The 14,229-nt window shown below is 38.2% G+C and overlaps 2 protein-coding genes across 4 annotated transcripts; both read left to right on the forward strand.

Annotated features, from left to right (window-relative positions):
• Positions 1-33: 33 nt before the first annotated feature.
• LOC137727795 (uncharacterized) lies at positions 34-7,702 on the forward strand. Of its 2 annotated transcripts, none has more exons than XM_068466616.1 (9): positions 34-184; positions 1,600-4,743; positions 4,838-4,918; positions 5,668-5,820; positions 6,175-6,338; positions 6,434-6,581; positions 6,750-6,872; positions 7,004-7,091; positions 7,279-7,702. In XM_068466616.1, exons 2-9 carry the CDS (start codon positions 1,675-1,677, stop codon positions 7,479-7,481), a joined length of 4,029 nt encoding a protein of 1,342 aa, XP_068322717.1. In that variant the 5' UTR covers positions 34-184; positions 1,600-1,674; the 3' UTR covers positions 7,482-7,702. The 2 variants fall into 2 exon arrangements, with proteins under 2 accessions (XP_068322717.1, XP_068322718.1); XM_068466617.1 differs by having other exon boundaries at positions 76-138.
• Positions 7,703-8,925: 1,223 nt separating this feature from the next.
• LOC137729960 (APO protein 1, chloroplastic-like) lies at positions 8,926-12,144 on the forward strand. 2 transcript variants are annotated; one of them, XM_068469011.1, is made up of 5 exons: positions 8,926-9,081; positions 9,481-9,566; positions 9,662-9,735; positions 10,683-11,047; positions 11,179-12,144. In XM_068469011.1, exon 5 carries the CDS (start codon positions 11,462-11,464, stop codon positions 12,014-12,016), a length of 555 nt encoding a protein of 184 aa, XP_068325112.1. In that variant the 5' UTR covers positions 8,926-9,081; positions 9,481-9,566; positions 9,662-9,735; positions 10,683-11,047; positions 11,179-11,461; the 3' UTR covers positions 12,017-12,144. Both variants share the same exon structure in this region, with proteins under 2 accessions (XP_068325112.1, XP_068325113.1).
• Positions 12,145-14,229: the final 2,085 nt, after the last annotated feature.

Genomic DNA, 14,229 nt, shown 5'->3' on the forward strand with positions numbered 1-14,229 from the left:
GTGCTGAAAAGGCCAAAAATTGAGAGACTCCCAAATCTTCTTAAAAAACGATGTAAGAGAAGAAAAAAAGGTAAAAAAAAGGTCGGAGTCTTTGAGCTCACAGAGAGTTCAACTATCATCATCAGAGAGGTCATCACAGTGAGTGTTCATGCTCTTGATTGATCGATTGTTAGTGTTTTCGGAGGTAATCATTATGTTAATCTTTTTTATTTTTTATTTTTCGGATCGTTTTTGTGTTTGTTTATCCGATTATTGTACTGATTTCAGCTGGATCGCTGGAAAGATTTTGTCTTTTTTTGTTAATTTGGGGATTAGATGTTCAATTTTGAGCTAATTTTGTGTGAGGTTGACTGGGTCGGAGTTCGTTTGCTGAATCTTACGTTTTTGTTGTGAAATTTGGTTTTTCGTTTTTTATAGTGTTTCTGTGTACTCAATTAGGGTTTTTTGGGGATTGATTTTGTGGGTTTAGGATCTTGAGTCTGAGTTGTATGCCGGCACCCTTCAAGTTTATCTGAAGTCTCCTCTAGTCCTTTCTACTCCAATAATTTTCTGATTTAGGTCTGGATTGGTCTGAAAAAAAGCTGGCATAAAAAAAAGTTGGGAAGCTGTCTTTGTGTTTGGTAAACATTCAGCTTCAGCTTTTTTTCTACAGTTTTGGATAAAAAAAGCAAAAAACAAGAAGCTGCAAAACCTAACTTTAAAAAATCGGTTTTTTTCACATCTGTTTTACATAAAAGTTTACCAAACACTATAATACTTTTTTTTTTTCAAAAACACTTTTACAAAAAAAGTTTACCAAACATTCTATTGCTTTATTTCTCAGCTGCTTATTCTCACAGCACAGCAAAAACAGTTTTTATTCAAAGCACAACAATACCAAACCAGCCTTTAGTCACTTTCACAAAGTGTTTAATTTTTCATGGATTGTCTAATTTTATTAAGATTGTGTTACTGACATTGATTGTAGCGAAACCGAACAGTTTTAGCCGTGTGCTTGTTGGACATCTATATACTGTTTGCATGATGAGAAAATGATTGAAAAAGATGAGGAGATGGATACAGACCGCGTTGATCATCGATGGTGCAGTCTCAAGTTCATCGAAACAATGTGAATTGTAGGATGTCATTAGGGATGTTGATTTATTGCCTGTTTGGTCACTGGGAATAGGAAGGAAAATAGGACTTAAAGCTAATATTTTTGTAATTTTAAATAATTGAGCAATTCGGAAATCCTATAAGCGACTTTTTCCAACTTTTGTATTGTTTATAGAGAAGCCTGTTTCAAAGTGTATGAAGGTGCTTCAAGTATGTATGTGCATATCATTGCATTTCTGAAAATTGGATAATTATGAGAGGTTGTTAGGTTAAAATATTTGATTATGTAGTTTGCACTTTAGACTTGGATTATTTATGTATGGATTTACTCTTTTTGTTTCACAAATCATAGATGCATTTGAATTCAAATTTGTAATTTGTTTAGGGTGCTTCAAGTTTCTGACTGCTGTCTTGTTGGAGAAGGTTGTTTTTTTATATGTTGCTCATGCTTAGAAATTATCCTTACGGCTAACTGATCTAGTGATGCCTCATTTACTCCCTTAGGTTACTAGTTAAGGATTGCTTTGTTGGAAGAATGTTTGCTGTTGGCAAAGATTGCAGTTGCCTACCCATGGGAACATGCCCACGTGCCTTATTTACTGTTTTTTTGCTTGGATGTTTATCCATGTGAATTTAGACTGCATGGATAGAAATCTGGGTAAAGGTACAATGGATCAACATAAAAACTATGAGCGTGTACGCTACAATAATGTTGAAACTAGAAACGACGGAAATGGGTCATCCAATCAAAGGTACTTCCAGGATCCATCAAGTAATGCGAATACTAACATGCGACCTCCAGATTACAGTGTTGCTGTTGGAGCCAGGCCTGTGTTAAATTACTCCATTCAGACTGGTGAGGAATTTGCTCTTGAATTCATGAGGGAAAGGGTGAACCCAAGGCAGCATTTAGCTTCTGGGGATCCTAATAGTGCGCCTAGCTATATGGATCTAAAAGGCATACTGGGAATTAGCCATACAGGTTCAGAAAGTGGGTCTGATACTTCGTTGCTGAACTCGGTAGATAAAGGGCGTGCCCAGGAATCCGAAAGAAAGGCATCTTATGCACATGAAGATAAGAGTTACTATGATTCCGTACAATTACCACAAACCTCATCAAGAAATGACAGCAATCGAGGACTTCATTATGCTTCTTCAGGAATGTCTGATAGCTCAGTGAGGAAAGTGAAGTTTCTCTGCAGCTTTGGTGGTAAAATTTTGCCGCGTCCGAGTGATGGAAGGCTTAGATACGTTGGAGGTGAAACACGTATTATACGGTTAAACAGGGATATCTTTTGGCAGGATCTGATGCAGAAAATGTTGACAATTTATGATGAAACTCGTGCAATAAAGTATCAGCTTCCTGGTGAGGATCTTGATGCACTTGTTTCTGTTTCATGTGATGAAGATCTGCAAAACATGATGGATGAATGCAATGTGCTACAAGACGGGGGATCACAGAAACCTAGGATGTTCCTGTTTTCTCATGTTGATTTGGAGGACTCTCAGTATGGTGTAGAAAGCATGGACGGTGATTCTGAGGTTCAGTATGTAGTTGCTGTAAATGGTATTGACTTAGGTTCAAGAAAGAATTCTATTGCTTTGGCAAGTTCTTCAGGCAACAACTTGGAAGAGTTGCTCAGTCTAAATGTTGTAAGGGAGAGCACTCGAGCAGTGCCTGATACAGCTAGTGCTGGCGCAGCACCCTCAGCACCAAATGTGCCTTCCGCTAATCAATCTTCTCAATCAGTACTTCCAGGTTCTTCAAGGGCTTATGAATCCAATTCACAACCATACCAGGGGCAGAAGGTGCATAGTGTGGAAGCCAGACAGCATCCAGTGTCAACTTTCCACCCTGTCCCTGGGAAAGATGGTCTGACTCATGTGCCTTCATCGGTTCCATTGCAATATGATTCTGGTTCTCACCCTTCTCACTATGCAACACCTGGAGGAAATATAGATTCAATGCCTATATACGGTCAATCCACTCAACAGGGGGGATTGATTGAAGAGCAGCTATGTGGTGGCATGCATGGGCAAGGTTCAGAATTGCCCATAAAGGAGATGAAATTGAAAAGAAACAGCTCTGCACAAAAGATAAATGAACCTGAGAAAATTCGATCCTCAGAGAAGGAAGCTCCACCAAAGGAAGCAAGAATGAAGAGAGAGAGCTCTCTCCAGAAGATAAATGAAAGCAATAAGCCTAGGAATTTAGTAAATGACAACACTGTTTCTCTACCTCCATCTGACAGTTCAGTTCCCAATCATATTTCTAGGGATGAAGTTTCAGTTGCCAATTCAGCTGCAGAGACAGGGTCACCTTTGTTGGCTACAAGAAGCAGCAAAAAGCTCCAGGAACCTCGACAAAATCCAATGACCTCTGAAGATGTAAATGATGGGAAAAAGATCAATGAAGATGACCGATTTGACACAGCCAGTGGACTGTCTAATCCTGGATACGGTGGCTCTGAGGTTGATTCTAGATATGGTGGCTCTGAGGTTGATTCTATGGACTTTAGCTACCTTGACCCACCTGTGGCTCCTCAGCGTGTCTATCATTCTGAGCGGATCCCCAGGGAACAAGCAGAATTGAACCGTTTATCAAAATCTGGTGATTCTTATGGTTCCCAGTTTATGGTAACTCAAGCACAGTCAGATCACTCACTACCAATCACGGACTCTTTGGATAAATTGCATGGTGAGAATGTCCCCTTGCAGCCTGAGCAGTCTGTGCAGCCTGGCTTACCTTCAAAACTATTGCACGTTGAAGATGGACTGGCACAATTTGGAAAGTATAAAGAATTTGCGGAAAATATTAGTAAAATGAGTTCTGATGCTTATCATGAGGGGCTTGAGTCAAAGGTACAAAAATCGGATCAGGAAATGGGCCGGCCAAAAGATAACTACAAAGACCCAAGTAACAAAGATAAAGAAGCGGTAGTGCTGACTCAACAAACTGCTGATCCGGAAACATTTGGGAAGCTTACACATGATTCTGCTTCAGTTCCACCTGAATTTAAATGGTCTGAGATTGCTGGCAGTAAGGACAATGAGAATCATGCCAAGGGTCATGGACAACCATTGGCTAGGGCAGAGAACCCCAGAGGTGTTGCTCATGAGGAGTCTGCTGCTGGTGCTGGCACTCCTGAGCAGGGAGACATTCTCATTGATATTAATGACCGCTTTCCGCGTGATTTCCTGTCTGATATATTTTCCAAAGCTACAATCTCAGGGGATCTTTCTGACCTTCCTTCACTTCCTGGCGATGGTACTGGCTTGAGCTTGAACATGGAGAATCCCGAGCCTAAGCATTGGTCATATTTCCGAAATTTGGCTCAGAATGAATTTGTAAGAAAAGATGTTTCCCTTATGGATCAGGACCATCTGGGTTTCTCATCCCCACCGACCGATATTGGAGCAGAGACTCCAGTAGATTACAGCTTTCCACCTTTGAAGTCTGATGGAGTTATTTTTGGTCACACTGACTCCCAAATAAATTTTGATGAAGATATTCGGCAAGGGTTGCCTGGTGTAGCTGGACCAAACGCCGTGAATTTAGGTTCAGTTTACAATCATACGCCACTCAAGGGAATTGAAAGTGAGCAGCTGGATGGGGTAAATCATGGAGTAAGAGAATCAGAGTATGAGGTATTTCTGCTGTATCTTTTACTAGTAAATCACACTGTTCTCAACGTATCATATTGATTGCCTCTGACCAATTTTCGATTGCTCTTTCTTGCAGAATGGTGAGCTAAATGTTCAGAACACAGGTGTACCTCTTGTCGATCTTTCTCTGGAAGAATTTGATATTAGTACTTTGCAGGTATGATAGTTTATTTATTACAATTTCTATCTGCATTACGGAGGCGTTAACTAGTGCTCTTCTCTGTAACCTATCAATAAACTATATGGATCTGTTTTTCTTTTCTTTCTGTTCTTCCAAGCATAAGAATTTTTGGTATTCTTGTTCAATTAAAGTCAAGGAATTATTTGAGTAAAGCTAGTAGTACTTGGGTTGCATTTGGAAGCAAAATTTTACCTTTCCATCATAGAATTCTGCCTGCACAGCCTGCTTATTAGCGGTGTTGCCACTCCCACCATGTTCCTTTTCTGTAATTCTGTTTTATGGAAACCACCAATCACTTGAACATCAGAATATATGGTATTATACTTCCCTAACTACCATGGCACTGCCATTACTAACTTACAGTTTAATCTCTTCATACCATTTCTGGCATCTTGCCAACTCTTATTTTACAACTGTTAAACCTAAATGACTTCCCAATAGAATATCTTGCATCCAAGCTCTGCCTTGTGTGTATGCTACATGAATCCTGGTTATTTTTTTACTTTGATTTTTTTAGTAGAAGCTTCATTTTGATGCTAATATCAAACATCCCAACTTTTGCACAGCAAAATTTGTTGATGGAACATCTTGCCATGTTCATTATGTAGTGTCAGACATACGTTTATTCCTAATTGTTATCATCCGTACCTTGTTCAGTTGATGCAAATTGGAGATGTTTGAAGTCTGTTGATTCTTTTGTTGGCCATGTATGTATTTCATTGCAGATCATAGAGAATGAAGATCTTGAAGAGCTTAGGGAATTGGGTTCTGGCACATTTGGAACCGTTTATCATGGAAAGTGGAGGGGAACAGATGTGGCCATTAAACGAATAAAAAAGAGCTGTTTCACGGGGCGTTCATCAGAGCAAGAAAGACTGGTGAGTAGAACACACAGTTTTCTTGTTCAATAGTTCACTAAGCTAGAGGTTAGAGTGAGTCATGTCAGGTGAATATGTTTTTCCAGTCAAAGGTGAAGAATATTTATATTGTGATACTAAGCAAGTTGGAATTGAAGGCTATAAACAATCCATCGATTCAAATTTAGATGGCTGTGATCCCTCCATCGTCTAGTCTGGTAGTGATCGTTATTTCAGATATTTACTGTAACCTCTCATGGCTGGTGGAGGGTAGCATTCACCTACAGCATTGTGCTCATTAACTTGTCATTGTGTGACATATCAATAACAATAACCATTGATCCTATTTCTTCCACCCCCCCTAATCTGGTTCAGACTAATGAGTTCTGGCGCGAAGCTGAAATTCTTTCGAAGCTTCACCATCCGAATGTGGTGGCGTTTTATGGTGTTGTTCAGAATGGACCAGGAGGAACACTAGCCACGGTGACAGAGTTCATGGTGAATGGCTCTCTGAGGCATGTTTTACTTAGCAAGGAAAGGTAACATTGCTCTCTTTAGTTATGTCAATGATGTAATCCTTAGCACTGTCCAGGCACTCCAACCTTCACCTTATGTTGGTTTTATGAACTCCCAGACATCTTGATCGTCGTAAGCGGCTCATTATTGCGATGGATGCAGCATTTGGAATGGAATACCTACATTCAAAAAACATAGTGCACTTTGATTTGAAATGCGACAATTTACTTGTAAATTTGAAAGACCCTCAACGACCCATTTGCAAGGTATTTGTATAATTCTTGTTGTCTATATAAGATTTTATAATTGAGCAGGAATTCATGATAGAATCTTGCTTTTATGTGGGCCTTTCTTATCGTCCTTTCTTCATTGCCAAACAGTTACTATGTTCCAAATCAAACATCGTATTTAGCAGAGAATTATGTAATTTACAGGTAGGAGATTTTGGCTTGTCAAAAATCAAAAGAAACACCTTGGTTACTGGTGGTGTTAGGGGAACCCTACCATGGATGGCTCCGGAGCTTCTTAATGGTAGCAGCAGTAAGGTTTCTGAAAAGGTATGATGCTACAATTCATATCTAATGCTTAGTGGCAGAAAAAGAATGTTACTGCCGCACAGTTTCTGCTGATTATTTTTTTCCCCACACGTTGATGCAATGTCATAGAGCCACTTTATGCCTGTTGACAGGTTGATGTATTCTCCTTTGGTATTGTCTTATGGGAGATTCTAACTGGTGAGGAGCCTTATGCCAACATGCATTACGGAGCAATCATAGGTGCGTACTAAGCTCTCTTTTCACGATGTCTAACTGGGCTTCAGTCCGATATTCAAGCACATCTAATATCTTGTTAATTAGTCCTACTGGCTTTGCATGTGTCATTGCTCACCTGCTGACTTTTCGTGTATGGAGTCGAGAATAGAGACAGAAACCGGAAATTGTACTGACACTTTGTTGCTTGCAGGAGGCATTGTGAACAACACATTGAGGCCACATGTGCCACCCTATTGTGATCCTGAATGGGAGTTGCTGATGGAGCAATGCTGGGCCGGCGATCCTGTTGCTCGCCCATCGTTTACCGAAATAACCAAACGCTTGCAGGTGATGACTGCAGCTTGCCGACCTACCAAACCACAGGTTCAACCACAGAACCAGGTCCCCAAGTAGCAGGGTTCCACGATGATCCCCTCGTTCAATCTTGGCTTAGCACGAGAGCCGATTACAAGAAATTATTTATACTCCGTATAGGTTGTGTGTATTATATGACGACTGGGGAGAAGGGCTCCCAGTGTAATTGTGGAACGAACTTTTTTACAGAACGGAATGATTGTGTATTTAGGTGCATAAAAGGGAAGAACTGGGTTTATATGTAAATCTTTTTTATTTGTGTTCATAGTGCTGCACGAACTTTTATTTTTCAAATTTCAACGAAATAAATGAAAAAAAAAAAAAAAAAAAAAAAAAAAGCTGTGAAAGGCAATTGTTTCATGATCATTTGCTCGTCTATTTGATTACATTCTGAAACGTCTACCAAACAAAAACGTGTGTTAAAATGTATGTTAGAAACATGTGTCTCCACCCTAATCCATATATATGTATGTATATTGTATATATATGTATATGTGACAAAAAAAATAAAAAAATTTATGTTGTATATATTTTTATATGTATACCATCTTTAGAATGTGGGCTCTGCTAGTCGAAGAGAGAAAATAGTGAATTCTCACATTTATATTTTTATAGGAGAGGAACTAATATCTCTGTCTCCCGAAGTTTTAAGGTGAAATTTAAACGTGGTTGTTACATCTCAAATTTGCATCTTAATCAGACCACAATTGTGTAGTAAAATATATTCTCAACCAGACAAAAACAGAGTAAAAATTTCCTACTCCAACATTTTAACGTGTTAAAGTTGCGAGATTTTGTGCTCTAATTCACCTCCCTGAAAACCATCTTTCTCAAAATCGATTGTATGAAAAACATAAAAAGCAAATCACTTTCATGTCATCAATAAATACATGTGGACTTGGGGACATCAGGCAAGCGTTGTGTGAAGCTATTGTCTCCATGTTAGGATTAGGGTTTTGGAGGATATGCTAGGTCATGACATCCCTTGGCGCCACGCCAACCAATTTTAACTTGAATCATCATTTGTTTAAGAGTAATCCATCTCTTAATTCTTTTTTTTTTTTTGAGGTTAAACTCGAGTAAGGTTTCGTTGTTGAGAACTAAGTTCGAAAAAATTTATACGTGAGAGTAGAAAAAAGAAAGATCAACTAGCTTCTGATTTCTCAATAGTTGTCTCCACTTAGTTGAAGGAGATATCAAGTTCGTTTCACTGAATGCAATGACAATATACATCTTTTTTGAATTTAATAACTATATACGTCTAATCCTATTGTGGTAATGCTTGTTGTGAGTTCGTTATGTCGTTATATTTCGACACTTTGTAACTGGTATTATAATAGAATGTTAATCATGTTTAAACATGTTGGATGAAGTTTGAAATGTAAATTTCTTTTGTACCCAGCGAAGTTGACACCTTTTGTTTTCGCCAACAAAACTGAGACTACATAGCAAACGTGACGAAAATGGAACTTGGCTCGATGTACGAGGAACAAAATCATCCTTTTTATTTCATATTTATGCCCTTGTATAAATGCGATATTGACAACCATGTCCATTCATCAAGAGATAATGAAGCTCTTGACAGTAGCAGGCTAGCAGTTGCGATACTTGCGTATTCTCCTTGTCAAAATTGCTGAAGGTCAGCTCTTTCTCTCACGTACGCATAACTGTGAATTGGGTTGTTGTTTTGCTGGTGCACGCCGAGTGTTTGAGGAAAACCCTCAGAGAACACATCAAATTTCAAATGTCAATTTAATGGTTTCTGTAGATTCAACAGTCCCAAAGAAATCTACCACCGAGTGAGATGGGCTGAAATTTGGGATTTGGGGTGTGAAAGTAACAACATTTGTATTAACCTTGGCCTCCAACCAAGAACAAATAAGCTTTGCATTCCGGTGGGGAATGGGGATGTTGTTCCAACCCGGAAATGATTTCCCTTTTGGTAGAATTCCCATGTTCTTTCTTTAGCAATTTTTCTCAAGTGTTATATATTGGCTTTGTAATGGAATCATGATTATTGGGTAATTGGTTTTACCAGGAGACTGCAGAATCATATTAATATTGGTGAGATGTTCCAGAATCCTCCAACAGTATCCTCTGCTTTGCGGGAGCCATATCCGAAAGGTGATCCACTTCTTCTTTCATCTTCGATCTTCAAGCTTGGATTTTTAGAAACAAGTTTATGGATAACATGTGTTGGTTTTGCTCAACTTTTGTAGGTGCTTGCCTCTGTACCGTTGAGTTCAAGTTGCCTCAGTTATCAGCTGCAAGATCGTACAGTCTTGGGTTGAAGGTTTGATTCTCTCTTTTATTTTCCTTTTGGTCTTGTTTGTTTGTTGCTTTTTATGGAACTGTACTACAAATATGCATAATAGATCTGGCGAATTATTATGCACAAATTCTTATCCAGCCAGTTCCTTAACCATGCCATCACCTTTTTTGTTTGAGCTTGCTGTGTACAAGTTCATACGAGAGCAAGCAAACCACTCCTCATCATAATTATGAAAAATTTGAGGGCCATTATTTATATATTATATTATTAGACCTACTCAATGTTGGTTGCGATTTATCAGTCATCTAAGTGGTATATAACTTAGTGAACTGTACCAATCAGTTTTGCATCTGCAGGCAGCCATTGATAAATTCATCCAAAAGTCTTTAAAATTCATTGTGGACTATGGAAATACCTTGAAACCTCTGAGTAGTAAATTACTAATATGATTTTAGGAGATTAGCATTTGTCCTTCACCATGATGTGGTGCACTGCAGCAAAAACTGGAGTGTAGTGGATGATCATATGTAACTCTTGGAAATGGTTAAAAATGTTTTTGTACTGTACATTTTTCATGGAATTTTCTTGGGGTTCACAACTTCGTGATTGTCATTTATGGTAGTTGGTAACCCACAACCGAGTTATAATTGTTTCCTTGTGAGTGTGCAATTGAAATTTACAACAAAGTAGATACATATAAAGTACAAGAGATCAAAAAATTACAATAATATTGCTCCTGGAGTAGCTGGAGTGGTTGAGAAACATTGTGCTTCTCGCAACTAATTAACTAGTTTCTTACATGTGTCCTAGTGGTATTACTGTGATTTGAGAATATCTGAGGCTAATTTTACTGTAATTGATGACTGTACAGGTGCTTTGAGAATATCTTCGTATTTGTAACTAGATATTGTACTCGTGAGTTCGAGTCTCATCCTTAAATCTCACACTGAACTTTTATTCAAATGCAGTTTGAGCATGGAAAACTTCATAAAGGAGGAAGTATATTTGGAACTTTCTTTGCTGCCAGTAGGAAGACCAGAGTAGAACCAACTTCTAGGAAGCAAGAAGCATATCCCCAGAATGTGGATCTTCCACCTGTACTACCTAAGAATAAGAAGAAACCGTATCCTATTCCCTTAAAGAAGATCAAGTAGTTCGCAAAGGAGGACAAGAAACTTGCAGAATTGGGTATAGAGAAGCCCCTTGAACCTCCAAAAAATGGATTACTTGCCACTGATCTGATTCCTGTTGCTCGCCAAGTACTAGATTCCTGGAAAGTTTTAATTAAAGGCATTGCGCAGCTGTTGCACATCGTTCCTGTATACGGATGCACGTAAGTATGCTTTATTTATATGGGTGTCCATCTTTCAGATTGTATATGGCTTTGTACTAACCTTTTAAAAAAAAACTTTTAGCAATCTAGGTTTTAAATTGGAATATTAAATTGGTTTTGTTCTTTTACAGTGAATGCTCTGAGGTTCATGTAAGCCACTCTGGTCATCACATACAGGACTGTCTTGGTTCAACCAGTGCTAAACGCCGAAGCTTCCACTCCTGGATCAAGGGTTCCATCAATGACGTACTTGTACCCATCGAGGCATATCATCTCTTTGACCCTTTTGGTCGACGCATTAAGCATGAAACTAGATTTCAATACGACAGGATTCCAGCTGTTGTGGAGCTGTGCATCCAAGCTGGTGTTGAGATCCCTGAGTACCCTTCACGTCGAAGGACCAAACCCATCCGGATGATTGGAAGGAAAGTGATAGATCGAGGTGGATTGCTTGAGGAGCCTCAACCAGGGTGCTCTGCAGATCCATCTTCCTTTATTGATCTCGACACACATGGGGCTTGTGAGCGGTTTCCACCTCCACTGCCAGTGGATATTCCCAGGATTGCACAGGAGACAATGGATGCATATGAAACTGTTAGGTTGGGGGTGACAAGGCTGATGAAGAAATACACTGTGAAGGCATGCGGGTATTGCTCCGAGGTTCACGTGGGACCTTGGGGTCACAATGCAAAGCTTTGTGGGGAATTCAAGCACCAATGGAGGGATGGGAAGCATGGCTGGCAGGATGCTACCGTGGACGAGGTTTTCCCTCCAAATTATGTATGGCACGTCGAAGACCCCAAAGGGCCTCCACTGAAAGGCGGTGCACTCAGGAAGTTCTACGGGAAGGCTCCGGCAGTGGTAGAGGTTTGCTTGCAGGCAGGTGCACAGATCCCTGAGAAATATAAACCCATGATGAGGCTTGACATTGTAGTCCCAGAAAGTGAGGAGGCACAATTAGTTGCCTGAGGATTAAGTTTCTAATGAGTTATATACGTACCTTCAGCTCTAAATATGCTAAAACATGTATATAAACTTTTTTTTTGTTACATTTGGATGGTTTCGAACCCTGGACCTGTTCTAGACCTATCACATCACCCCCTCTTCATCACTTTGGGCATATTATTTCTTTGATTCTTTCATAGGTCTAGTCAGCCAAAATCTTTCGTTTTGCATCCATGGTACAAAGTGTGTTTTTTTATCAATGAGGAAGGGGAGTTCAAACTTTAAATCTGGTCCCACATCAATTTACTAATTAGCAAGCCAAATGAACATCAGATTGATTTTGACATTAATTTTCAATTCCGATTGTCACGTTACAATAAATAAATACGAGAAAATGTGCTCGCGTTTTGTTGCAGATTTTGAAACCATTGTCCACAACATGCATGAATAATTTCCATAGAAAGTAACTAAAAAGATGGCCTAGTACCAAAGAACCAATGAAGTGAAACTCTGCTTGCTATATATGGATATGCATGTTATTAATTTGTAGATTGTATTGTGTCATCAATATTATACTCTTAGTTTCAAATAATCAGCCTACTACATGAGGAAAAAACACAAAAAAGGAAACGTAGAAAAGTAAAAGACACAATACATAAGCATCCCATCGGAGGTCTTACCTCTATTAGAATGATGATACAAACATATAGTAAGAATAGTATTTTTGGATATCAAAATAGTGATTAACTTGGTTCGAATTAATGGACACTGAAAAAGAAACATGCATGCACGACACAATATTATTGGTCCAATGATGAGTTTGCGTACGTACGAGTACTCTCTTGCACCTATATATATACACATTATATATATATATATAGATTGATTTTGACATTAATTTTCAATTCCGATTGTCACATTACAATAGTTAAATACTAGAAAACGTGCTCACGTTTTACTGCTGGTTTTGAAATCATTATCCACAACATGCATGAATAATTTCTATAGAAAGTAACTAAAAAGATGGCCTAGTACCTAAGAACCAATGAAGTGAAACTCTGCTTGCTATATATGGATATGCATGCTATAAGAAACCAGTCATTTGTAGATTGAATTGTGTCATCAATATTATACTCTTAGTTTCAAGTAATTAGCCTACTACATGGGGAAAAAACACATAAAAGAAAAAGTAGAAAAGTAGAGGACACAATACATAAGCATCCCATTGGGGTCCCACCTTTATTAGAATGATGGTACAAACATACAGTAAGAATAATATTTTTGGATATTTGGTGATTAACTTGGTTCGACTAAAAAAGAAACATGCATGCATGCATGACACTATTTTTGGTCCAATGATGAGTTTGCGTACGTATGAGTACTCTCATGTACCTATACATACACACATTATATATATATATATATATATATATATATATATATATATATATGAGTAAACTGTTAATTTACCTCCTAAACTTTCACCTAACTTTTGATTTTCCCCTTGAACTTTTCTATTGGAAAATTAAGGACTCAAACTAATTTTTTTTAGCCGATTTGCCCCCTACCGTTAGTTTTTCATAAATTCCATCCATATTTTTGTTAAGTGAGATCATGTGCACAACATGTGAGGGTAGTTACATCATTTCACTCTTAAAAATGATTAAAAAACTGAAAATAAATAAAAAAACAAAACTTTCCCTCTATTTTTTCCTGCTAATTCCTATCCTCAATTTTATTTTTCCCTCTCATTCCTATGCATGAGAAATGACATATGGTGTTATTATCTTCATAAGTAGCTAAGTTAGTCTTTTTCTTGAAGTATGTACTACCATTTTTATTTTCTCTAACAAATTAATAATTTGCCAAATGTTCATGATTTTATTGTCTCCAAAGCAGTGCATTAATATAAGAAACATGTTCATAATACTTATAAAAATGCTCAAGATAATTACATACTTTTCATAATGTCATAATAATCCCAATACAATTCTACAAAATGATCTTTAAGAAGTTGGAAAACATAACACCCTCAACCTTACTCAGGCATCAGAAATGAAAATAGGTTTAGGTACAAGATTCCAACCAAACGAGGAAGGCCATGGAAAGTGTAGTTGATCTCCACGTGTCATGTGCGTTTCAAGCATAATGTTTGTGCTATTGTTTTGATAACTAAAACCTTATTTTGCTTGTGTTTGGTTAAGTGGAATGCCCATATTTTGTAATCGAGATTTTAT

This window comes from Pyrus communis, chromosome 3 (genome assembly GCF_963583255.1).
Source record: "Pyrus communis chromosome 3, drPyrComm1.1, whole genome shotgun sequence".
Taxonomy (NCBI): Eukaryota; Viridiplantae; Streptophyta; class Magnoliopsida; order Rosales; family Rosaceae; genus Pyrus; species Pyrus communis.